This window comes from Dromiciops gliroides, chromosome 2 (genome assembly GCF_019393635.1).
Source record: "Dromiciops gliroides isolate mDroGli1 chromosome 2, mDroGli1.pri, whole genome shotgun sequence".
Taxonomy (NCBI): domain Eukaryota; kingdom Metazoa; phylum Chordata; class Mammalia; order Microbiotheria; family Microbiotheriidae; genus Dromiciops; species Dromiciops gliroides.
This window is the reverse complement of record NC_057862.1, coordinates 272,286,531-272,312,332: the sequence shown is the minus strand read 5'-3', so window position 1 is coordinate 272,312,332 and position 25,802 is coordinate 272,286,531. Positions and strand designations below refer to the sequence as shown.

Here is a 25,802-nt window from a genome sequence, read left to right as displayed (position 1 = left end):
TCTGCCATCCTGTGGTGGGAAGACAGTTTGAGTAGTTTGTATTTGATATTGGGCTAGGTATTCTCTATAGTATATTTCAAAGAAACTTATATGATTGTGGTCTGGTGACAAAATAACATTTGGAGGGGATTTTTTCTTCTTTATTAAGTAATTCACTGCTAAAGTAGATTGTGCAAAATGACTTGAGTGCATATATTGATTGAAATGAACAAAAGTAATTTGGTTGACCCAATCATTGAGTTACTTACCTTTCCTTAGAAGACATGTTCTTAGTTTTGGATACAGTTTTCCACATAATGCCTTGTTTTTTTTTTTCTTTACATAATTTGCACTCAAGAAGTCAATAAAAACTGTTAATCTCAACTAAGCGATTTTATATCTTTGAAAATAATTTATATCCAAATTCCATATTTTCTTTCCTATTCTGCATTGAAAGTTCTTATTTCTACCCTAAGTTCATATTTTCTTCTTCCAGTTTTATATTTCCTTTGAATAATCTGGAGCTTCTTCTTGTTGTTTTCCCAAAATACATGATCTCTGCAGAGTTTACACAATTCTTTTTTTGATCAGGGAGCTTGAATTCATTTTCCTTCAAATATAAAGCTTTTTCATAGAGTTTTAGCCTTTCTTTGTATTTTTGCTCATTCTTCTTTCTGTCTATGAATTTCAGTTGTTTTATTTCTCTAACACTTTTTAATAAAAGGTATGAATGCTTCCGGCATAGAAGTAGTTAGGTGGCTCAGTGGATAGGGTTTGGGGCCTGGAGTGAGGAAGACCTGAGTTCAAATATAGCCTCAGACACTGTGTGACCCTGGGTAAGTCATTTAACTTCTGTTTGCCTTAATCCACTGGAGAAGAAAATGGCAAAATACTCTAGTGTCTTTGCCAAGAAAGCCCCATGGATAGAATTGGCATGCTTCTATCAGTGTGTGGCTTGATGAGTAGAACTAGTTACTCACTTATGGTTGGCCCTTAACTTCACATCATACTTGACTTTCTAGTTACTGTTCTCAGCACCTCTCTCTGCATACTCTCCCCACCCCCGCCCCAGGAGGACTTCCTTAACAAGAAAGAGGTAAAAGAACAACAAAAGTATGCTGAAGCAACTGATCTCAGAAGAGTTAACTCCATTCCTTACCTTACAGACTTGGTTGTGCTAAAGTTTCTTTCAGTCCAGATTCATTTAATCTTTTTTACTTTGTGAAGTTCTAATGCTATAAATCACTAAAATCTCCTTTTTGTCTGACTCAGCCCCTGTACTGTCAATGTTCCCAACAGTTATAAATTTCCTGGACTCTCTGTCCTCTATCTCAGTTGTTTCTATCTCAGTCTAGTTCTGTCTGTCTGTCTCCCTCTGACAGCTGTTGGGTCTCTTTCCCCTTAAGATGTTCTTTCCTTTCTAGCCCGTGACTATGAGCTGCACTGTTCACTGTCCTAATTTTCTGCCTTTATTTCCAATTCCTCTCCCTTTTCTTTCTATGGTAGAACCAATATCTATTGTACCTTACAGGATAGGGTAGTACCTGCCATGGTATATAGGGTAGTACAGGATAGGATCAGTACCTGCCATGGTATATGGGTAGGTGTGGATGGGGGTGGTGTGATGAGCCCAACAACCAAACCTGAAATACAAACTAATATTGCTTGAGCAATTGTTTCCTTGAATAGATTGGGGGGGATTGGGATGCTGATGTGGGAACCAACCCGTATTTATATTGTTTCATGAGATATTTTATATTATGTAGTATTTTTGTACCATCTTGTAGATTCAATTTTAGATACTCTATATCAGGTACATAATTCCTCCTTAACAAAAAGGTTTAGGGTCTAGAGAAGTTTGCAAAAAACAACCATTTTGCCAGTTATAAACCCTATATGAACTCCTTCAATAACTTATAAGCGAATTTGTATTGATTCATAAATAATATCTCTTGTACATGAAGCTGATATTTTTCATAGGATAGGAATTTTCCATGTTATTTGTTGTTCTTTTGCTTTTTCCAGTAGTGGCAACAGATTTTAACCACTCCATCCATCTACTTCTCACCTGGCTTAATTCTCATTGTAACTCATGACAAATTTTCAAGAGAGCTATATTTAGTATTAGTAAGATATTCTAGGGATAACAGAGCAAGACAACTGATTCACATAGTGAATGAATACGTGATCTTGACTTCGTTAGTAGTAGGATTTAACCATCTAAACAATTTGATCACATACATCTTTTGTCTTTTTATGCTAATTTTTTATTCACCCAAATTTTCACTATAATTTTACAAAGAGAAAGAAAGAAATCATATGGAATATTTGTTAATTTCCTTATTTTGTAACTATGAAACATTCTTTTTGGTATTGCTATGCAGCAATCACTAGAAACTACTATATAATTGTCAATGTTATATTTGATTTCTTTTTGCCCAGAAAACGATTACGTTAGCTTTTACCTTGCTTGAACATTTTTGTAGTCAAATTTCAACAAAGAGGAAAAATCTTGAATAGCTGCAACCCAATTGGAACTTTCAAAATTATATAGGCCACGTTTTAATAATGCATCTGTTCTTTCCGGGTTAAAATAATACACTACGTTGAAAAGGAAGGGGAAAAAAGACATAAAACACTAAAATATCATGAATACCCTTAAAAATGTATTTAAAAATAATCCTCTTTTGCATTAAAAACCTTTTTATAAATAAAAAAGTATTTAAAGTAATTTTCACTGGATTTATTTATTAAATTATATCTAAATAAATAAATCAATATTTTGGCAGCACTTGAAGCACATAAGGGTGCAGAATCTCAAACATCCTGATCAACTTTTGTAAACCTGTAAAAACACTATTCTTTGGGGAAATTCTAGAAATGGAAGGACTTTTAGGTGGGAAAATTTATGTATAATTATAATAGCTGAGCATTTCACCTCCCGTTTTACATATAAAATAGAAACCATTTATTTTTAGCTTCCTCTAGTCCCAATTCTATACCTCAGAAACCTCCTGTCTCACCCCTAATTCTCTCCTTTGCTCCAGTCTCTGAAAAGGAGGTTGTCCTTGGCCATCCCCTCTATCTATGCCCTTAATCCCATCTCATCTTATCTTCTCCAGGAGTTTGCCCTTATCTCTAGGAATATCTATCCCAAAGAGAGGGACAGAGAGAGAGAGGAGAGAGACCGACAGAGACAGGAAGAGACAGAGACAGAGACACAAAGAAAGACAGAGACAGAGAGAGTCAGAGAGACAGACAGAGACACACAGAAAGAGACAGAGAGAAAGACACAGAAACAGAGAGAGACACAGAACAAGAAGAGAAAAAATGGGGATAGTGGGGAAGATTTTTTTGGAGAAACCTGGAGGAGTTGGGCACCTGTTGAGAGATTAGTCCTAGTAAGGAAAAGAACTCATTTAGTAGCTAGAGACAGAGCTCTTGATTTTTAAGGACCATGCAGTGAAAGCCAAAGGGTAGCTAATAATACAGAAGTGAAATGTGCCATGGTGATAGAGCAGAAACCTACAGGCAGCAGCTGGGAACCTGGAATGTGAAATGTGATCTCAAATCTTGAGGTTTTTCTTCATTCCACTGAGATCACAGTCAGACAACATGAGCTTGAGAGAAGTATTGAAGATGAGACTTGGGAACCCCTCAATGGTAGTAAGAAATTCCAGGCTTATCTTAGTACTATACCCACAGATCACCTTTGCTTGTTTGAATATTTCAATATTAATATCTATTGTATTGTTACTCTCTTACTAGTATGGAAGCTAGGGGTCGTGTGGGGCTTGTGGGTTTTTTGTAATTTTATTTTTGTATTCCTAAAACACTGTGCTAGAAGTTCATCTAAGGCAAAGCTTTCTTAAATTGTGGGTAGCAATGCCATATGGGGTTGAATAACTGAATGTAGGGGTCATAAAAAATTTGGCAGTAAATGTTTGATTTGTATGCCTATTTTATATACCTTTATGCCCAGGGTTGTGTAAAAATTTCTCTGGAGAAAAGGGGTTGTGAGTGGAAAAAGTTTAACTATGATAGCTCATAAAATGTTTTCTTTTCTGTTTCACTTTAAGCAGACCTAGAAGCCTGACTTGTTTTTTGTTTGTTTGTTTGTTTGTTTGTTTGTTTTTAATTTTTTTTGTGTGGGGGGCAATGGGGGTTAAGTGACTTGCCCAGGGTCACACAGCCAGTAGGTGTCAAGTGTCTGAGGCCGGATTCAAACTCAGGAACTCCTGAATCCGGGGCCTGTGCTTTATCCACTGCGCCACCTAGCTGCCCCCCTGACTTGTTTTTCACATGAATCCAGACAGCTTCTCTGAAATCCTTATGGATAAGATTTACCTGCTGGCCTAAAAATCTGAGTAAACAATCCTTTTTTTGCTTGTTGGGATTTTTAATTTCTTTTACATTATTCTGTTTGCCATAGGGAGGGTGAGAGAATGGGCAGTGAGAGAGACAGAGAAGGAAAGAGAGAGAGAGAGAGAGAGAGAGAGAGAGAGAGAGAGAGAGAGAGAGAGAGAGAGAGACACAAAGACACAGAGGCAGAGGCAGAGACAGAGACAGAGAGACAGAGACACATAGATAGAGAGATAGTGAAGTGAGTGACCCTGAGACCCTGAGATTCTGAAAAGATGCTGATGCCATCAGCAGAATTAGAGAAACTGAATGAGGGGGGCAGTTAGGTGGCACAGTGGATAGAGCATGGGCCCTGGAGTCAGGAGTACCTGAGTTCAAATCCAGCTTCAGACACTTGACACTTACTAGCTGTGTGACCCTGGGCAAGTCACGTAGCCCCAATTGCCTCACCAAAACCAAACCAAACCAAACCAAAACAAAACAAAAAAACTTAATGAGGGGTGGGTTTAGGGAGAAAGATAATGACATATCAGCTCTAAATTGCACAACAGTGACCAGGCCACATTAGTAGAGGTAGTTTCTTCACCAAGAGTTTCCCAAAGCAATGAAATCACTGGTCTGGTGTAAAATACATGACTTATTCCTGAGCGTCAAGAGAGACCTCTCATCCTAACTGACAACCACCTGAAATGCCATTAGACAAGCCTCCATCTCTGTGCAGTGTATGAGTAGTTGGTGAAGTGAGCTGAGCCATCCTTTCCACTAATTATAATGCCCTAAGACCCAAAGGGATAGATCTTAAAGCAAGATGATGAAGATAATACATTAGAAAAAGGACCTCCTCCAACAACTATAGTACATAAAATATAGATCTTAAAAAATACTTAAAAAAAGGTAGCCCCTGTGAACTGATCCAAACCATCCTGAGAGCAATTGGGAAACTATGCCCAAAGGGATATGGGGGCTGTGGATACCCTCTGACCCAATAATACCACTACTAGGTCTGTATCTCAAAGAGATCATTTAGAAAAAGGGAAAAGGATCCACATGTACAAAAATATTTATAGTAGCTCTTTGTGGTGGCAAAGAATTGGAAATTGAGGGGATGCCCATCAATTGGAGAATGTCTTAACAATTTGTGGTATATGAATGTAATAGAATGATGAGCTGGCAGATTTCAGAAAAACCTGGAAAGACTTAAGTAGACTGATGCTGAGTGAAGTGAGCAGAACCAAGAGAACATTGTATATAGTAACAGCAACATTATGCAATGATCAACTATGATAGACTTAACTGTTCTCAGAAATACATCCAAGACAATTCCAAAGGACTCATGATGAGAAATGCTTTCCATGTCCAAAAAAAAAGAACTGTGGAATCTGAATGCAGATTGAACCATACTATTTTTGCTATTTTTTTCTTTTTTGAGGTTTTTCCCTTTTGTTTTAATTCTTCTTTCACAACATAACTAATGTGGAAATATGTTTAACGTGATTGTACATATATAACCTATATCAGATTGCTTTCTCTCTTGGAGAGGGGGGAGGGAAAGGAGAGAGGGAGAAAAATTTGAGACTCAAAAATCTTATAAAAACAAATGTTAAAAACTATCTTTACATGTAACTAGAAAAAATAAAATGCTATCAAGATTGAAAAAAAAAGCTAGGCCCAGGGGCAGCTAGGTGGCACTTAGCTAAAGCACTGGCCCTGGATTCAGGAGGACCTGAGTTCAAATCTGACCTCAGACACTTGACACTTACTAGCTGTGTGACCTTGGGCAAGTCACTTAACCCTCATTGTCCTGCCAAAAAAAAAAAAAAGAAAAGAAAGAAAGAAAGGTAGGCCCACTAAAGTACAAAAACATGATGGAGCCATTCCATGTATTGTTTTCACCTATAGATGTCCATACTTTGCAATGGTGTGGTGTTCCACAGGCCTGGAGAAAGGCCTGTTAGGAAAATCAAAGGGTATACATAGGGAAATCTTATCCTAACTAAGGGACTAGCCACTTTGGGAGTGTATAGTGATGTGAGATCTATATATCTCTATCTCTATCTCTATCTCTATCTCTATCTCTATCTCTATCTCTATCTCTATCTCTATATCTATACATGTGTGTGTGTATGTATGTATGTATATGTAGTAGGCGTCCACCAGTCGTGAATGACCATGGATCAGCGCCTTGAAGAGCCACAGGCCACAGTGTGGCTGTGCAGTCCGATACAGGAGCTGCAGCTCCTGCTGCAATGAGGACATCGGAAAACTGTGCTCTCTGTTGCTCGTTGGTTCCTGCATCTCATTCGTTTTTCTTCCTCCAGAGCTTGGAGGCCCATCTCAGCTGCACACAAGCTGCTCCTGAGTACTGAACTCCATCAGGCATGGTCCTTGGCCATCTCCTCCCAGCTGCTGATGTCTATTCCCAGAGCCCTCAAGTCTCGCTTGCATACATCTCTGTAGCGAAGCTGGGGGTGTCCAGCAGGTCTTTGCCCTGGGGCTAACTTGCCATAGAGTAGTTCTTTAGGAATGTGCCCATCTTGCATGCGGTGCACATGACCGAGCCAGCGCAGCTGTCTTTGTTTCAGTAGCGTGTAGATGCTCGGAAGTTGTGCGTGTTGGAGCACTTCTGTGTTCGTGGATCCTATCTGGACCAAGATATGCCAAGGATGTGCTGAAGGCAGCGCATGTGGAAGCTGTTAAGTTTTTTCTCTTGTCTAGAAACATAGTCCATGTTTCACTGCCATACAGTAAGGTACTCAGGATGCATGCTCTATAGGCGGAAAATTTGGTTCATCTTGTCAGTTTACTGTTTGCCCAGACACTCTTGGCAAGCTTAGCCATGGTTGAAGTAGCTTTCCCAATCCTCTGATTGATCTCAGAATCAAGTGACAAATTGTCACTGACAATAGAGCCAAGATACGAGAATTGGCTTATAAAATCCAACTGGTAGCTACTGATGTGTATTAATGGAGGTGACATAGCACTCTGACACATGACTTTCGTCTTTTTAAGATTTATGGTTAGGCCAAACTCTGTGCAAGCTTGGGAGAAGCGATCCATCAAGGTCTACAATTCACCCTCTGAGTGACAGGCAAGTACAACATCATCAGTGAAAAGCAGGTCTCTAAGGGTGCTACCTCTCACTCTGGTTTTGGATCTCAGATGGGAAACTTTGAACAGGCCTCCGTCCAACCGGGAATGCAGATAGATGCCATCAGTTGATGAACCAAAAGCATGATGCAACAGCATGGAGAAGAAAATTCCAAACAGCATGGGAGCAAACACGCATCCTTGCTTGACTCCACTGTTTTATGCTGAATGCTTCAGAGGTGTTGCCTTCGAACTGTACAACACCCTTGCATGTTGCAATGAAAGGAGCGAATGAGGGCTATGGAGTTTAGGAGGGCAATTGATTCTCGAGAGAATTTTGAAAAGACCTTTGTTAACCATATCAAACGCCTTGGTCAGGTCTGTGAAGGCAATGAAGAGGGGTTTTCTTTGTTCTCTGCACTTTTCTTGCAGTTGGTGAAGCAAAAAAAAAATCATATTGATAGTTGACCTCCCTGCTTGAAAGCCACATTGCAAATCTGGGTAAACATGGTCGCAAGTTTACGCAGTCTTAGCAAGATGATCTTGGCAAACATTTCCCAATGACACTGAGAAGCGATATTCCTCTGTAGTTGTTACAGTCACTCTTGTCTCCACTGTTCTTATAAAGAGTAACTATACGGGCATCATGCATAATCTGTGGCACTTCACCTTCTCTCCAATACAGGCACAACAATTCATGCAGGGGCTTTAATAGGATGTTTTTAGAACATTTGATCAATTCAGCTGTGATACCCTCTGCACCAGGAGCTTTTCCACATCTTAGGGAGCTAATTGTGTTCTCAAGTTCCTCAAATGTAGGCACATTGTCCAACTCCTGTAGTACAGGGAAGGACTGCATGATGTTTAAAGCTGATTCTGTGACAGAATTTCTGACGGTGTACAACTCAGAAAAGTGCTCTACCCATTTTTCCATTTGCTTAACTCTGTCTGTAATGTACTCTCCAGTGCTAGACTTGAGGGGAGCTGTCTTGCTCTGAGTGGGTCCGCAAGCTTTCTTGATGCCTTTATACATTCTTCTGATGTTTCCCGTGTCAGTAGCAACCTGTATTTCCTTACTGAGCTCAACCCAATATTCATTTGCCACACTGCCTCACGATTTGCAGAGGCGTTTCTTCTCGCAGGCACATAGTTTCTGAAGAGCACTTTCATTCGGGGAGCATTTGTATTTAATGAGTGCGCTTCGCTTGGCCTCAACAACAGGATTCATTTCACTGCACTTGGCTTCAAACCAGTCATTCGTTTTGCTGGTCCTCTTCCCAAAGACATCAAGAGCAAGTCTGTGCACACTCTCATGTATCTGTTTCCATTTTCAGCAGCTGATGTAGGCAGGAGAAGACGTGATCAACCATGAATCTCAGCAAGGTGGATCAATTTTTGAGATCTCTCAAGTATGTATATGTATAGTAAATGTGCTGTTAAGGCTAAAGGAAACCCAAGATACATAATATTTGGGAATTAGCATTACTTACATGCTGAGGAAGAACAAAGCATTTTCACTGCGGCTTAGAATTCAGAGCTAGAGAGAGATTGATGACCACCTTCCCCTCCCCTACACTCTTGTCAAAGTATGGTACCTGTTAGTTTTTGTGGGGGCTTGTTTTGCTTTTCATCAGCCTAATAGTGGCAGAAGGCAGAAGAGACTAGGGATGAGAGAGGGTAGAGTGGAACAGGGAGAGGAAGGTGATTTTCTATAGATGCAATACATGCTATCCAATACTGTACATGAACCTCAGCTAGATTCCTGGCGGTGAAGCTACTGACAACATGGAAGGGAATGAGGATTTTTATGTTCACTTTCTACAACTGGCCTATAATTCTTTAGAGAAAGATGAAAAGGAGTTGAATTTCTTCAAAACTACCCTCAGTTACTCAGGCACAACATTCTACACAATAATTTAATATCAATATGCTGAAAGACAAGCAACTAAGAACAAAAAATTTCTATCAAGTTACTAATTGGTCTAATGGCAAAACCCTCCAAACCCCAAACCTTCTAACCTACAAAATACCTATTTCACACACAGACTTTCAGGAAGAGTTCCATGTTCTTCTTATGACAATGCTACATAAAGATATAAAGCTGATATAATGGGGGGCAGCTAGGTGGCGCAGTGGATAGAGCACTGGTCCTGTAATCAGGAGTACCTGAGTTCAAATCCAGCTTCAGACACTTAACACTTACTAGCTGTGTGACCCTGGGCAAGTCACTTAACCCCGATTGCCTCACTTTAAAAAAAAAAAGCTGATATAATGACATAAAAGAAAAAAATAACATAATATTAGGTAAAACTTACTCACTTTAGAATAATCATCCATCGCCAGTAATTTGTTACCTATATCAAGTATCTCGGCTCTTTTAAAATAGATGTCATCATCTGTAGGCCTGCACTTAATTGCTTGGGTATAATTTAGCAGTGCCAATGTAAAATTACCTCTTTTCCTCAAAATTTCAGCCTTTGATAAATAAACATCTAAAGATAATAAAATAAGATAAAATCAGTGTTTCAATATTTATTTATCAATAAAATTTCCTTAAAATAAGATCCTTATTTTCCTTAAAAGATCTTAGATCTAGAGATTTTTTTAAGCAGCGAAAGATACCCTATTTGTCCTCCTGTATTTAACAAATTACTCACTAAGGTAATTTAAAAGTTCAATTGCTTGTTATATATTTCAAAGAGTAACCCAATCTTAAAGTAATAAAATATAACCTTATAATTAAATATAGATATATTGTTGGTTAGACATGTTGTTAATAAGCCAATGTCATGGGTTTGATGCCAAAGATGGGGTGTTTATAGGCTGTCTTCTAACCTACTTTTAATCTGTTGTTTCTCAAACTGATTAAGCAAAAGAAGGAATAGCCCAGGGATAAGTGCAAATGCACCATCACTATTAGAAAAATAATTTTAAAAATCATATATACCAATAATTGGGTAGAAGAATGGAATAATTATTTTTCTATGAAATACAGACTATAATTCAAGATATAGCTAATATGTAAGCAAAAGCTCAGATGTGTTTCAAAACCCTGTAGAAAAAATTATTCATTATTCTGGTGAGAAAAATTATCATATTGCTTAAATCCAACCTTATGTCATAAAAAGTTATCTGCACCCAGAATATATCTTGACTCTGGTAACTCTTTAGGAATGCTGGAGATGGCAATAAAGTATTTTGGGTTCCATTAGGTCTTGGATTCACCCAAAGCATTCTTGTTTGGGGTTACTATACTTAGGACTTACTTAGGGTCTCACCAAGCTTGTGTTTTGGGTTCCCTTCAGGGAGGTGATTGTTTTCAATATATTTATCATATGATTTCTGTGTTACTCTTCTGCAGAAACCTTTGTCTAAATCTATATAATGTGAACTTTTTAGCGCCTCAATCAGAGAGAAACACTACCCCTCTTTCCAGCTAACCCTCCTTTACCAAATGACCTAATAAATTTCTTTCTAAAACTATTTTCAGGAGTTAAAATGGTAGAGTACAGGCTGGGACCCAGTTGATCTCTCCTAATATTCCCCTCCAAACTTTAAGACAATGCCTCAAATCAAATTTTGGATCATTGGAGCCAACAAATGGTCAAAGGTAGGCATTTTCCCATCCAAAGACAACCTAGGAGGCCTTCAGCAGAGATCTGTAACACTGGGGTGGATGCAGGCCTGGAGAGTGGCAGGAGCACTAGCAGTGAGCCTTGGAGGTGTCAGTTCACAGTAGCATCCACAGATTCTGGAGCTCTCAGCTCAGAGACAGCAAGGTGACGGGACAACTTGTCGGAAAGAGATTATAGGGTATCCTTTGCTGGCACTGGATGCTGCTGACACTGATTGGCAACTTTATTGCCCATAAGTAGTTCTGGATCACAGTTCCAGGATGGAGAAGAATGCTTTGTGATTGGGTCACAAGGAACACAGTTCCAAGGTCATGAGGACAACTAGTGCTTGTGGCTGCAGGAGAGCAGGGTACCCTGTCACAGTTCCAACGCAAAGAAGAGTACTAGTAATTTCAGATGCAGAGGAGCAAAGGGCCCTTTCTGGGTAAAGACCAGAGTGTAGAATGTTGAAGAGCAGGAGAGTAAGTGACCACACCTTTCCCAGGATAACACTATCTTGGAAGCAGAACCCTAGAACTAGCTCTGAAAATAGTTATACAAAAAAGCCTAAAACTTAGGACAGTGCATCCCCACTCTCAAGTGATCAGAATCCAACTTTAACATAAGGTTCAGAGTCAAGAAATAGGCTGGGAAAAAGGAGCATACAACAAAAGAGAACTTGATTATAAAAGGATTCTATGGTAGCAGAAAGACCAAGACATAAACTTAGAAGACAAAAACATGAAAACATTTACAAGCAAAGTTTCAAAGTAAAATGTTAACTGAACACAAGGACAGGAAGAATTCAATTAAACAAAGATAAGAGTGGTAGAGAAAAAAATGGGAAAATAAATGAGAGTGATATAAGAAAATTGTGAAAGGAGAATTAACAGCTAGATAAAAGAGGTACCAAAAAGTACTGAAGAAAATATTACCTTAAAAAAAGAGAAAAGAACTTTTTGAAAGGAAGAACAAACCAAATTGAAAAAAAGAGGTACAAAAATTCACTAAATAAAAGAACTCCTCCTGGGAATTTGGCTCTCCCAAAGAACTTTCAATAATGCCTCAAAGTGGCATTAATTAAATTAAAAATTGGGATAAAGCAGTTTGTTCAGCATAAGACAACCTAGGAGGATGTTAGTAAAAATCTGACCTATCAGGGTCGTGGTCTGGCCAGAGTAGCTCAACAAACAGGAAGCCCTGGGGGCGGCTGCAGTCAGGATAACTGCCTTGGCTTCAGGAACTTTTGCCCTGTCCATGGTGATGGGATCACGCAGCTGATAAGGGTAAGACTGTGGGGCCCTCTGCTGGAACTGGATATGGGGGCCTGGTGCTGGCTAGATGTTAGTCCTAGGCTGTAGCTATGGGGGTGAGTGCAGTTGCAAAGGGGTGGGAACTCTGCTAGTTGTGATCATTCACAGGAGAGCAGAGTCCCTGGATTTAGATCTAAGGCAAAGGAGCAAACTGATGTTTGTGGCTGGGGAGGCCTGTGGTGTATTCTGGATTGCAGGGAATGAGAGTGTTTGCAGTGACAGTGGTTCTGGGGGTAGCTCAGTAGCAGCTGGGGGGGGGGGCGGGGAGAGGAGTATCTGATATCGCTCAAATACCAAAGTGTGAGCCAGAGGAACAGTGACCACACCTGGCCTTGGATCATAGCATATTGGAAGACCCAAAATGTCAAAACCTCCCCCACCTTGATAGAGCTCTGAAAATAATAGCACAAAACATCTCCCACACCCTAGGAGTAGAGTCTGACCCTAACATAAATTTAAAAGCCAAGAAATTGGCAGTTTAATTTTTTAAAAATGAGTAAACAGAGCAGCTAGGTGGCACAGTGAATAAAGCACCAGCCCTGGATTCAGGAGTACCTGAGTTCAAATCCAACCTCAGACACTTGACACTAGCTGTGTGACCATGGGCAAGTCACTTAACCCTCATTGCCCCCCCAAAAAAATGTCGAAGAAAAATAAGTAAATGACAAAAAGCACTTAACCATAGATAGTTACTATGGTGATAAAGAAGATGAGAGTTCAAAGTCAGAACAAGACAATGAAGTCAAACAGCTACTTGTAAAGTTTCAAAGATAAATGTAAAATTGTCACAAGCTCAAAGAGTTCTTGGAAGAACTTTAAAACACTTTAAAAATCAAATAAGAGATGTAGATTAAAAAATTGAGAAAAGGAGGGCAGCTATTGGCGCAATGGATAGAGCACCGGCCCTGGATTCAGGAGTACCTGAGTTCAAATCCGGCCTCAGACACTTAACAGTTACCAGCTGTGTGACCCTGGACAAGTCACTTAACTCCAATTGCCTCACCAAAACAAACAAACAAAAAATTGGGAAAAGGAGAGCAATAGAAGAAAATCAATAAAATTATGAAAAGAAAGTCAACTAATTAGAAAAAGATTCAAAAAACTTACTGAAGAAAATAACTCTTAAAAAAGGAAAATTGGACAGAGGAAGCTAATGATTCCATAAGACATCAAGAAATAATAAAACAGGGGGCAAGCTAGGTGGCACAGTGGATAGAGCACTGGCCCTGGAGTCAGGAGAACCTGAGTTCAAATCCGGCCTCAGACACTTAACACTTACTAGCTATGTGACCCTGGCAAGTCACTTAACCCCAATTGCCTCACACACACAAAAAGAGAAATAATAAAACAAAATCAAAAGAATTAAAAATAGAAGAGAACATGAACTATCTCTTTAAAAAACAAATGGCCAGTAAAAACAGACTGGGGAGTGATAACATATGAGTTGTTGGATTACCTAAAAGTCATGATCAAAAAAAAAATCTGGACATTATACTTCATGAAATTATTAAGGAAAATTGCCCCCAAGTTTTAGAACTATAGGATAAAATAGAAATTAAAAAATCCACCAATCATTACGTGAAAGAGATCACAAAATGAAAACTCATGGGAACGTTATAGCTAAGTTTCAAAGCTCCCAAGTCAAGAAGAAAATATAAGCAAATATAAAGAAATAATTCAAATGTTATGGAGCTACAGTCAGGATAACGGATGATTTAGTGGGTTCTACATTAAAAGACCAAAGAGTGTGGAATATGATATTCTGAATAGCAAAGGAGGTAAGTTTATAACTATAACTAAATATAACCATAAGAAATTAAGTATGAAAAAATGATCATAAAGGATGTAATATGGTTGAACTGTTTACTTCTTATATAGGAAAATTATATTTGTAACTCTTAAGAATCATTATTAGGGTAGTTAGAAAAATTATTATACATATATACATAGGCTTGGAGATGATGGGATGATACATCATAAAGTAAAATGGAGGAAATTATCTCATGCAAAGGAGGTGTAAATGGAAGAACCTACAGAAGAGGGGAGATTAGGGTAGAGGGATGGATAGCACAGGAACCTTATTCTCATCAGAACTGGGTTAAAGAGGCAATAAAATTTAGTTGGATATAAGTCTTTTTAACTTACAGTAAAATAGGAGGGCAAGGAAATAGAATAAGGGAGGAGCTCTTAGAATGGAATGCAGATTAGTAAGGCAGTGATCATGGGGGCAGCTATGTGGCACAGAAGATAAAGCACTGGCCCTGGATTCAGGAGTACCTGAGTTCAAATCTGGCCTCAGACCTTGACACTTAGTAGCTGTGAGACCTGAAAAAAGTAAAATCAAGTAATTGCCCTGAAAAAAGTAAAATCAAGTCAGATTTTTTAAAAATCAAAAAAATCAAAAAGTAAGGCAGTGAGCAGAAATAAATTAGACTGGGGCAGCTAGGTGGCTCAGTGGATAAAAGCACCAGTCCTAGATTCAAGAGGACCTGAGTTCAGAACTGGCCTCAGACACTTGACACTTACTGTGTGACCATGGGCAAGTCACTTAACCCTCATTCCTCAAAAAAACCCACCCCAAACACTATCTGGTACTGTCTAAGCAAGAGAATGGCAAATCAATGAAATAGAATAGGTATATAATACATAGTAGTAAATTATTATTGTGATCTTGTGTTTGATAAATGTAAAAATGTAATGGGATAAGAACTCATTATTTGGTCAAAATCCAGGGAAAGCTGGAAGGTAGTGTAAAACTTGGTATAAAATGACCTAGACATAAAGGGAGATATCATAAGTAAATTAGAACATGCAATATATGACCTATCAGGTTTATGGATAGGAGAATTTATGAATCAACAAAAGATAGAGAACATTGTAAAACGGATAATTTTGATTACATTTTATTAAAAGTTTGTGTACATATAATATCAGTGTTGCCAAGATTAGAAGGAAAGTAGAAATTGGGGGGAAATTTTATAGATAGTTTCTTGGATATAGGCCTTATATCTCAAATAAATAGAAAACTGAAAAAAAAAATGATTCAAACATAAGGAATATGAGTCATTCCCCAACTGATAAATGGTCAAAGGATATGAACAGGCAGTTCTGGAGGAAAAAAATGAAAGCTATATATTGTCATATGAAAAAATGTTGTAAATCATTATTGATTAGAGAAATGCAAATTAAAGCAACATTGAGGTACCTGTCAGATTGGCTAAAAAGATAGAAGGGGAAAATGACAAAGACTAGAGGGGATGTAGAAAAATTGGGACACTAATACACTTTTGGTGGAATTGTGAACTAATCTAACTATTCTGGTGAACAATCTGTAGCTATTCCTAAAGGGCTATAAAACTGTGCATATATACCCTTTGACCCAACACTACCAGGTGTGCATTCCAAAGAGATCAAAGTAAAAAGAAAAGACCTATGTGTAAAAAGATATTTACAGATGTTCTTTTTGTGCTGGCAAAAAATTGAAAATTGAGGGGATGTCCATCGATTGGGGAATGGCTGAACAAGTTGTGGCATATGATTGTGATGGAGTACTATTGTGCTATAAGAAATTACAAGGGGTGGGGTTTCAACAAGACCTATAAGGACTAATGCAAAGTGAAGTGAGAAGAACCAGGAGATCACTGTAGAGAATAATAGCAATATTATAATGATGATCAACTGAAAAATGCTTGGCTACTCTGATCAATGCAGTGATCCAAGACAATTTCAAAGAAGCTCAGGATGAAAAAATGCTATAATTTTCTCTTTCTTTCATGTGGTATGGCTAATAAGGAAATGTTTTGCATGATTTCACATGTATAATTGAGATCATATTGTTTGCCATCTCAGTGGGTAGGGGGGGTTGGAGGGAGGAAAGGAATATGGACCTCAAAATTTAAAAATTTAGATTAAATAAAAATAAAAATGCTAATAAATAATAATTTTAAAGGAAAAAATTATTTCAGATTTCAAGCAAGTACAGGTACTTGTTCACAGTACTTGTTGTGAACAAAAACCCTGAACTTGAAAATTTAGCTAAATAGAAAAATACAACATTCATAGCCATTTACCTTAACATTTATATTTTTCAATTACAGTAATAATAATAGCATTTACGTAGCACCTACTATGTGCCAGGCACTATACTTATCATTTCACAAATATTGTGATCATTTGATCTTCACAACAGCACTAGAAGGTAGCAGCTATATTATGCTCACTTGACAGTTAAGGAAACTGAAGGTTTAACATATATTAAGTGACTTGCCCAATATTAAACAGCTAGTGTATGGGACAGAATTTGTCTGATTCCAGGCTCAGCATTCTATCTAGTGTGCCAACTAACAGCCTTCCAAAATATAGTTTTTATAAGTAACTGTAAGAGTAAGGAAAAGGCAAAATTCTAGGTAAAAAGTACATATTTTCTATCCCTATAGAAAACCTACCTGCATTATTTTTATTATATTTAGTTATATAATTTAAGGTCATCTAAAGCATCACAATTTTGTCTTGGAAAAGATATATGAAATGTCGGTGCCAATAGGCATAAGTAACAGAGGTCTAATGATATAGCCTAAGAGGAAAAAAAAAGTTTATTAAGTTCAATTTTACTTGTTCATATGTTAAAAAAAAACTTGCAAAGCACTACATCATGAAATAACAATTTACTGAAGGAATCAATTTTAATATTAATAACTTTAAGAATAAAAATTATAGGATGCAGAGCTAGATGGGAAATCAACTATATCCAGTGGGAAGGAACATTGGTGGCCAGCATATGTGACCAAGAATGCTCTCTACAAATAGTGAAGGGGAAGACCCTTCCCTAGACTTCAGGGACGAAATATGATATCCAGAATGTAATGCAATATTCCAGATGTGATCTGCCCAGACTATAACAAAATGAGCACTTCCTGTGTCTTGGAAACTATGCTTCTATGAACACCACCCAGGAAAGAATGAGGTTTTTGCTTTTTTTGTAATAAAGAAATTTAGGTTCAAAGTTCAGAATGGTAACAATGAAAAGAGCTTAGATTTGAACCTGAGATCTTTGAATAAAGATCTGGCATACTTATCATACAAGGCTGCCTTTCAAGTGTGGTCTTTACAATCTTAGTCTTCATCTGAAAAGATGAAAAATTATATTTCCTTCATTTGTCTGACTAGCATGTCAACTCAGTTGTTGGAGAAGGATCATACAGTTGTAGTCCCAATAGTTATGATTACACACACACACACACACACACACACACACACACACACACACACACACATGGAAAGAATTAGCTCCAAAAATTATGTTATTTGGGACATCTATGCCCCTCCCCTCACTTTGTTTATTTTTTTGGGGGGATGGGGCTGTTCACTACTGTTTAACAGCAGATGTGGAATGTTCTAGGGGTCACATCTTAAATTTTCTTAGCTTACTACAGCCAAAGAACTCATTACTGAATTCATAACCAGTCTACTGCTATTTAACCAGTCTACTAGTCTTTGGGTAGCAGATACAACTTGTGGCCGGTATAGGGCACTTGATATAACTTAATTTTAAACATTTAAGTATATGTTTTATGTTACAAATATATTCATTTCCCAATGTGACAATCAAACTGCTATCATGATAAAAGTCAAGCATAAATGATAATATGTGTTTCACTTGTATAAAATTTACCTCTTGTAGATCACTCATGGCTGCCTTTAGTTTGCCTAGCTTCCTATATATAGCTCCACGTCTGCAATACAGGAAGGCAGCCATTTTCTTTTTCTCATTTATTTCTTTAGTCAGCTTTGCTATTTCAGTCTCCAAATGCATCCTGACATCCTCAGGGAGATCTGGATTTGGGAAATCATCTAATTCTATTTTTAGTAGTTTTTTTACTTCTGTAGGTTTGACTGGCTCAACGGAAGTGTCCGTTTTTTCTTCCTCAACATGTTCTGGTTCTCGAGTTGGAAGAGTGTCTTGTAACTCTTTTATCCAGAAGTCCAAAACCCAATTTAAAGGCTTGGTATTTTTTGGAATTCCACCATACTTTCGGGTAAATTCATCAAAATTTAATGCAGCAGGTAGACTGGGGCAGCGACTTCGGCGGACATAAATTGGTACACGGAGAAAAAATTTCTTCTGTTCCCGAAGAATGACAAGAGATTCTGATCTAAAGTTTAAAAAATAATCATTTTACAAAAATTTTTATTTTGCTATAGTTGGTAAATTAATCTAATTAAACTATATGCCAATTTTTCTTAGTTACTTTTTATCAAAGCCAAATTATATGAATATCATTTATGAAATCCATAACACTTAATTTGCATTAAATAAAAGGGAATATATATAAATATATATACATATATGTATATGTGTGATGAAAAATCTATGAATATGGTTATGCTATGAGCAAGTTGTATAGAGTATTAAATATTGATGTACTGAAATTTCAAATCTGATTTCCAATATTCCCAAAAGGCATTCACAATGGTCAAGTTAAAACTAGGCTTGAGAGGCCACTGACTTTAGGTCACAGTTAGACTTATGAAAAAGTTTATTCCTACTGAAGAGTTTGGAAGGGGTATAATGAATAAGATAAGATTTAAGGAAGAGAATGAGAATTTGAAATTCAATCAACAGAGTAATGACAAGAACAACTTTACTATCTTACATCAAATTGGATTAGCAGTAAGATTCATTTAGATTTTAAGATCTTACTATTTTTCTCCAACCTTTATCCTTCCCCACACAACAAAACATCTCCTGGAAATAGTGGGAAGAATTTTTGGTGGCTTTCTAAGCAATCTAAGTCACTTTTTTAACTCCAAGGGAGACACTATATTAGAAACATTTGCAGGGTATTTACATTAAAATATTATTTGTAAAATATTATGTCTATTTAAATGTGGTTTCATAAGTTCTATCTTGGTAAGCTTAGATTTGTAAATGGAAACGGTCTTTAGTCCCTTTAAAAGAAGGTAACCTGTATCAGTGTAGTTTTTTGAAGGCAAAAAGAGCGGGATCCTGGGGGCAGCTAGGTAGCACAGTGGATAGAGCACTGGCCCTGGAGTCAGGAGGACCTGAGTTCAAATCTGACCTGAGACACAACACTTACTAGTTGTGTGACCCTGGGCAAGTCACTTAATCCCAACAGCCTCACCAAAAAAAAAAAAAAAAAAAAGAAGAGCGGGATCCTGTATGTTACCCTTATTGAATGAGTTCTATATTCTATATTCTATTGAATGAGTTCTATCCTAGAACTGTGGAAACTCCATTCCACACAAAGTAAGAAGGCATGTCTGTCTTTGTGTCAATTCTCTTAATCTCTTTCCACTTCTGCTATTGTTTCTAAGCAATTAAAAGACAATCCTATTTTTGGATGAAATGCAAAACAGCCTACCTACAAAGCTAATGCTATTTAGATGAAGGCTGTTTTCTCAACTATGTTTGTGTCTGTCACAAAATTTCTGTCACAAAGTTTCTACTGCCTTAGCTCAGAAGTAGTCTTTTTACCACAACAACAGTTTATTATGAATCAAGGTCACTAAAAATGGTTAGTAAATATGTGCTTTTGTTTTTATTGAGACAACTTTATATTAATCAGTAAACACTAGCAGCTAGGAATTGCTGTTTGTTGGCCAGGAAAAAATTGCTTTCTTCTGATTAAAAGAGGCAATATTATGCTGCTGTGGAACTGCTGAATGCAAAGAAGTCAGAAGAAACAACAATAATCTAATTAATGAGAAATAAATGATAGGAACACTAAGTTTCCTTTCATAAATTCTAATGACTTAAGAAGAAAAAAAATGATCAAATAATGAGGCAAGGAGATGATAAAAGATAAAATTGATCATTTATATTACAAAAAGTAAATGTTTTGATTTAAGGAAATCAAAAAAGCCAGATTAAAAAAGAGGAACAACTAATTGGGCAAAAAATCTTCATAGCAAATATCTCTGATAAAGGTCAAAATAGAGAAATCATGCAAAACTCTAAGAACAAGGGTCATTTACCAATAGATGTCATCAAAGAATATTGAAGAGATAATTTTCCAAAGAAAAAATGTAACCTATCAAAAACCATATTAAAGGATGTTTTAAATCATTGATAAGGGAAATGCAAATGAAATGTTGACCTCATATCTATCAAACTGCAAAGACAATGAAAACTCAAATTGGCAAATTTGGGATATGGGAAAGATGAGTATATTAATGGAGCGATGATTTAGTCCAATAATACTGGAAAATAATTTGGAATTATACTAGAAAAGTCACTACTTTACATACCCTTTAACCCCACAATACTACTACTAGGCATATACCTTGAGGAGGTTAAGATAAAAGAACATAAATATTGATAATAACAGTATGGCATAACAGACAAGCCTGCCTTGGAGTCAAGATGACCTGGGTTCACATGCCACCTCTCACACATTTGGGCTATATAAAAACCTTGAGGTTTTGTCTCCACATTAAAAAATGTGGGATTGATTAAAAAAACATTCTATTTAAGTCTGAGAGAAAACCATGGTGAGAGCAAACATAGGGAATGATTAGTGTTGTACCCAGAACATGGATTCCTTAACATTTTGCTCTTAATCTTTTTTTTAGTAGTGTGGGTTATTTTATAACATACCCGACAAGTGATCGTCCAGCCTCTCCTTGATGCCTCCAAGGAGAAAGAAAAGCACCACTTCTCAGGGCAGTTCATTCCACTTTTGAAGAACTCTAATTATCAGGAAATTTTTCCAAAGAGCAGTCCTATCGTTGCCTCTTTGCAACTTCCCAGTGCTAGTAACTCTGCCTCCTAGGGCCAAACAGAACAGATCTAAATCCCTCTCTTTCTCATATACCTAAAAGACAGCCATTACATTCCCCCTGAGTCTTCTTTTTTCCAGGCTAAACATAGAAAGTTCCTTCAACTTATCCTCATATGAAAAATGACAGAGAACTTGCAGGGGGACTCAAACACCTTAGGGCATAGATATTTGAAAATATGATTTGTATATCTTCCCCTATATTTTATAATTTTAGTAAATTACTGGGCATATCCACCACTTATTCTTCCTATGTCATACCTACTGTTCTCTATGGTCTGTAGTCACAGGAATCCTAATGTTATTCTCTCTGCTAGGGCCATTGGCAGGGTCCTCTGGATTTGTTGAGGAATGATGTTGAAAAAGTTATACCAGTCAGGGTGCCCATGGATAACTGATTCCTGACAATGGTTCTTATGACAATAACTCAAGTAAAAAATACAATGGAATAGGTATGTAATGGGTATAGAAAGAAGTCCAGAATTTATTGGACATACATCAAATATTTGTTCATGATAATCAGTGGTACTGGCATAAGGAAAATATAGAGTTCTTTTTTTTTTTTTTTTGGTGAGGCAGTTGGGGTTGTGACTTGCCCAGGGTCACACAGCTAGTAAGTGTCAAGTGTCTGAGGCTGGATTTGAATTCAGGTCCTCCTGAATCCAGGGCCAGTGCTCTATCCACTGTGCCATGTAGCTGCCCCTAAATATATAGTTCTATTGCCCTGGGGAAGAAGACTATGAGCAGATGAGAGACTTGGACACAAAATATGAAAGGGACTTCCAGTTAATATGGTTGACAGCAAAGGCCACAAAGAAACTCATGTCTTCCATATCAACTCCAAAAAATAATATCTGGAAATAGCCCCAGAAAGACCAATGATAAAGGGGGAAAAACTTTCTTCATCTAATCTAGAACTGCAGAACCATTCTGGAAATCAATCTGGAACTATACCCCCAAAAGTCACTAAATTGAGCATACCCTTCAAACCAGAGATACCACTACTAAGCTTATACCCTAAACAAATCAAAGAAAGAGGGAAAGGACTCATGCGAAAAATAGCAACACTATTTGTTGAAGCAAAAAAAAAAATTAGAAACAAAATGGGTGTCTGTCATCTGAGGAATGACTAAAAAATGTATATGAATCTAATGGAATATTGTTGTGCCTTAAGAAATAATGAAAGAGACAGATTCAGAGAAACCTGATAGGATTTGAATGAACTGATGCAAAGTGAAGCAAGTAGAACTAGAATAACAATTTATACAATAATTACAATGTTGTAAAGTAATACAACTGTGAAAAACTTAAGAACTATGAACCATGTAATCACATCTCTAGAAGACTGATATTCAATCATGTTTCCCACCCCTTAGAAAGGAGTTAATAAACTAGAGGTACAGAACAAAATATATATATATATATTTTTTTTTCAGACAAGGCCAATATGTAAATTCATTTGCATTACTATACTTGTTACAAAGAATGCATATATTTGTTTGGGAGGATTTAGAAGGGCAGCAGGGGCTAGTGGAAATTATATTAATAAAGGAAGAAAAGATTAGTAGAGAATCATTTTTTTTTTTAGTGAGGCAATTGGGGTTAAGTGACTTGCCCAGGGTCACACAGCTAGTAAGTGTTAAGTGTCTGAGGCCAGATTTGAACTCAGGTACTCCTGACTCCAGGGCCGGTGCTCTATCCACTGTGCCACCTAGCTGCCCCAAGAATAATTTTTTAAAAAAGAGAGCAAGGGAGAACAGAAGGCTGTCCAAAAAGGGACAGACAAGAAGAGCAGTATTGGAACTAACATGTTAAATTTTATTTATATTTATATATGTATGTATATGTGTGTATATATATATACATATATACATATACATTTTATATACACATATATTTGTGCATATATAGGCATATATAAAATTTAATATATACATATTTTATTATATTTATAAATATTATTTAATATATATTTTAAAACAAGCTATATGTTACAGAGCTGTACAGTTTCACATGCAGTCTTTTCTGCTCTTTTGTATAGAGAAATGCTCATGTTTACTGATGTTTGTCAGGGTCATAATAAAAAAAAGAAAAAATCTTTTAAAAAATGGAACTGATAATATGAGTGACAGTGAACACTCCCACAAAAATAATCCAATATTTTGCAGATTGCCTTTATTATGGTAGACAGCAACTAATTGGTTTCCCTGGTCACCATCTGTAAACTACCTGTAACTTATATGTTTTCATATGGTTATGTTCTTAGTACTTTCTCATTGTCTTTCAATCAATTAATCATGTTCTTTATTTACTTTTAAATGGTGTTTGTTGAACTTTGACCCATGTGAGAAACATTTAAAGACAGAGAGGGAAAGAATTATTTTAAAAATCTTTTCTCTCTCATATGCTTAACATTCAGATATTAACACATCTTCGGATTTCAGCTCCTCACTATAATAAGCCAACAAAAATAAAGAACTTACCACAAAACAATCTGTTAATAAAAAAAGAAGAAAAATACTCAACGAAATTTGGTCAATGGACCTAGATTTGCCTGGGTTTAATTTTTTTTTCCTAAGGGATACAAAATGTCTCTTTTGTCTTCTTCCCCATTCACCTGTTTTCCTTCTAATATAACCAGATGCTTTTGAAGAAAGTAGATAGCTTTCTTTTATCTTCCTCTGTAAGCTCAAGGGGCATATATTTAAGCTCTGCCATTAACTAACAGTTTCCAAATATTGGAAAAAAAATTACTTTAATTAAGCTAACATACAATATTTAAATTTGCAAAGTATTTCATATATTATCTCATTTGATAAAAGATTTCCCTTTAACAAAGAGTTAAACATAATATACTTTATCAATGTAAACACAATATATATATATATATATATTAGTGAGGCAATTGGGGTTAAGTGACTTGCCCAGGGTCACACAGCTAGTAAGTGTTAAGTGTCTGAGGCCGGATTTGAACTCAGGTCCTCAACTCCAGGGTCAGTGCTCTATCCACTGCACCACCTAGCTGCCCCAACACAATATATTTTATAATCATATGCATATATATATTTGTACACACATATTAACACCTTTAAAATGTGAAATTCTAAGATATTTAAAGACACAAGTGTAAGTGCATTCTTTCAAAAAGTAATGATCATTAAAAAACACCTTTCAAGAGTCTTTGGAGGCTTTGATAATTCTTTAAGCACTGCATTCATTTTTTCAGTATTCAGCTTTTTCCTAAATTTCCTCCTTTTTCTCTTAGGAAAAAGAATGTAATTAACTTTTGATTTTCGTGCTGCTTCTGGAAGCCTAGTTTCCTTTTGTTCACTGTGCTGGACTGACACTTCTTGTAAACTAGAAGCTGCAGCCACATCCAAATTTTCATCAGCATCGATGCCTTCTTCATTTTCATAGGCCTTAATCTTTAAAACGCGTTCTTTCTGAATCATTAGTTCATTCAGGTTACTTCGTATATCATCAGGTATCATTGATGATATTGAATCACGTTGCATAGTAAAATCAAATACAGAGGATGATTTCTTGATACTTTCCTAAAAAAATAAAAAAAGAAACCTGATTTAGTTGTTCATATACAATACAGAGAACTATAAGTTTTATTAGTTTCTAGAAATTCATTTAATTTAATTTTAAATATGCAAAGTTATATTGTAAGCATATTATTTAAAAATAAATTTAGCAATATTAGTTACCCAGTAATTACACTACTAAAATTAGTTGATTAAAGAATAAGTTTTAGGCAATTGTGACTACTATATATGGTACATCAGAGAATACAGCAATATTGGAAAAAATGTGGAGCAGTCATCACCACAAAACTATAAAAATCCTGCCAAGATAAAATACAAAGCATTAAATTCCTCCTGCAACTTTCAAGACTCATAGTTATGGAAACCCCCAGGTAACAACTTCAAGAATGGACTGAAGCTATTTCTCCAAGAATGAAGAAGGCCAGATGAGTAAAGAAGTTGTTATTGGCTCAGAGAAGGAGTGAATGAATGAAATAATAGTGGTTGTGCTCTCATCCAAGAACTTACCTAGTATTGTGGTATACATGGCCAAAAGAATGAAGTCTCGGGCAGCTAGGTAGCGCAGTGGATAGAGCACCGGCCCTGGATTCAGGAGTACCTGAGTTCAAATCCAGCCTCAGACACTTAACACTTACTAGCTGTGTGATCCTGGGCAAGTCACTTAAACCCAACTGCCTCACTAAAAAAAAAAAGAATGAAATCTCTGTTCCTCCTAAGATCAAGGGCCAGGGAGAGGAAAGTGGAGCAGAGGTCTGCTGATGCTCTCTCTTCTGGGACCAGTTGAGGTAGGTGTGTGGCAAGTGGCTAAGGGTGTTAGAATGAAGGAAGACCTAAGTTTAAATCCCACTTCAGATATTAGCTATATAACCCCAGTCAAGTCATTTTATCTCTTCAGCCTCACTTTTCTCATCAGTAAAATGAGGATAGTACCTACCTCTCAGGACTGTTGTGAGGATCAAATGAAATAACACATGTATGACACCTAACAAACCTTAAAGTGCTTTATTAATGTTAGCTACAAGCCACTAGCTGCTGAAGAATTACTAGGGAAACAGCATCCTAAGCAAGCTCTGCTCCTATCATGGGACATGATAATGC

At 36.8% G+C, this 25,802-nt stretch overlaps 1 protein-coding gene across 1 annotated transcript in view; it reads right to left on the bottom strand.

Moving 5' to 3' along the window:
- Positions 1-25,802, bottom strand: part of TTC6 (tetratricopeptide repeat domain 6) — a 245,880-nt gene that overhangs the window by 124,989 nt on the left and 95,089 nt on the right. The window contains 5 exon segments of the mRNA XM_043980656.1: positions 2,445-2,580; positions 9,744-9,920; positions 16,801-16,915; positions 18,012-18,507; positions 24,322-24,707. Of these exon segments, the coding sequence (XP_043836591.1) occupies positions 2,445-2,580; positions 9,744-9,920; positions 16,801-16,915; positions 18,012-18,507; positions 24,322-24,707 (1,310 nt within the window).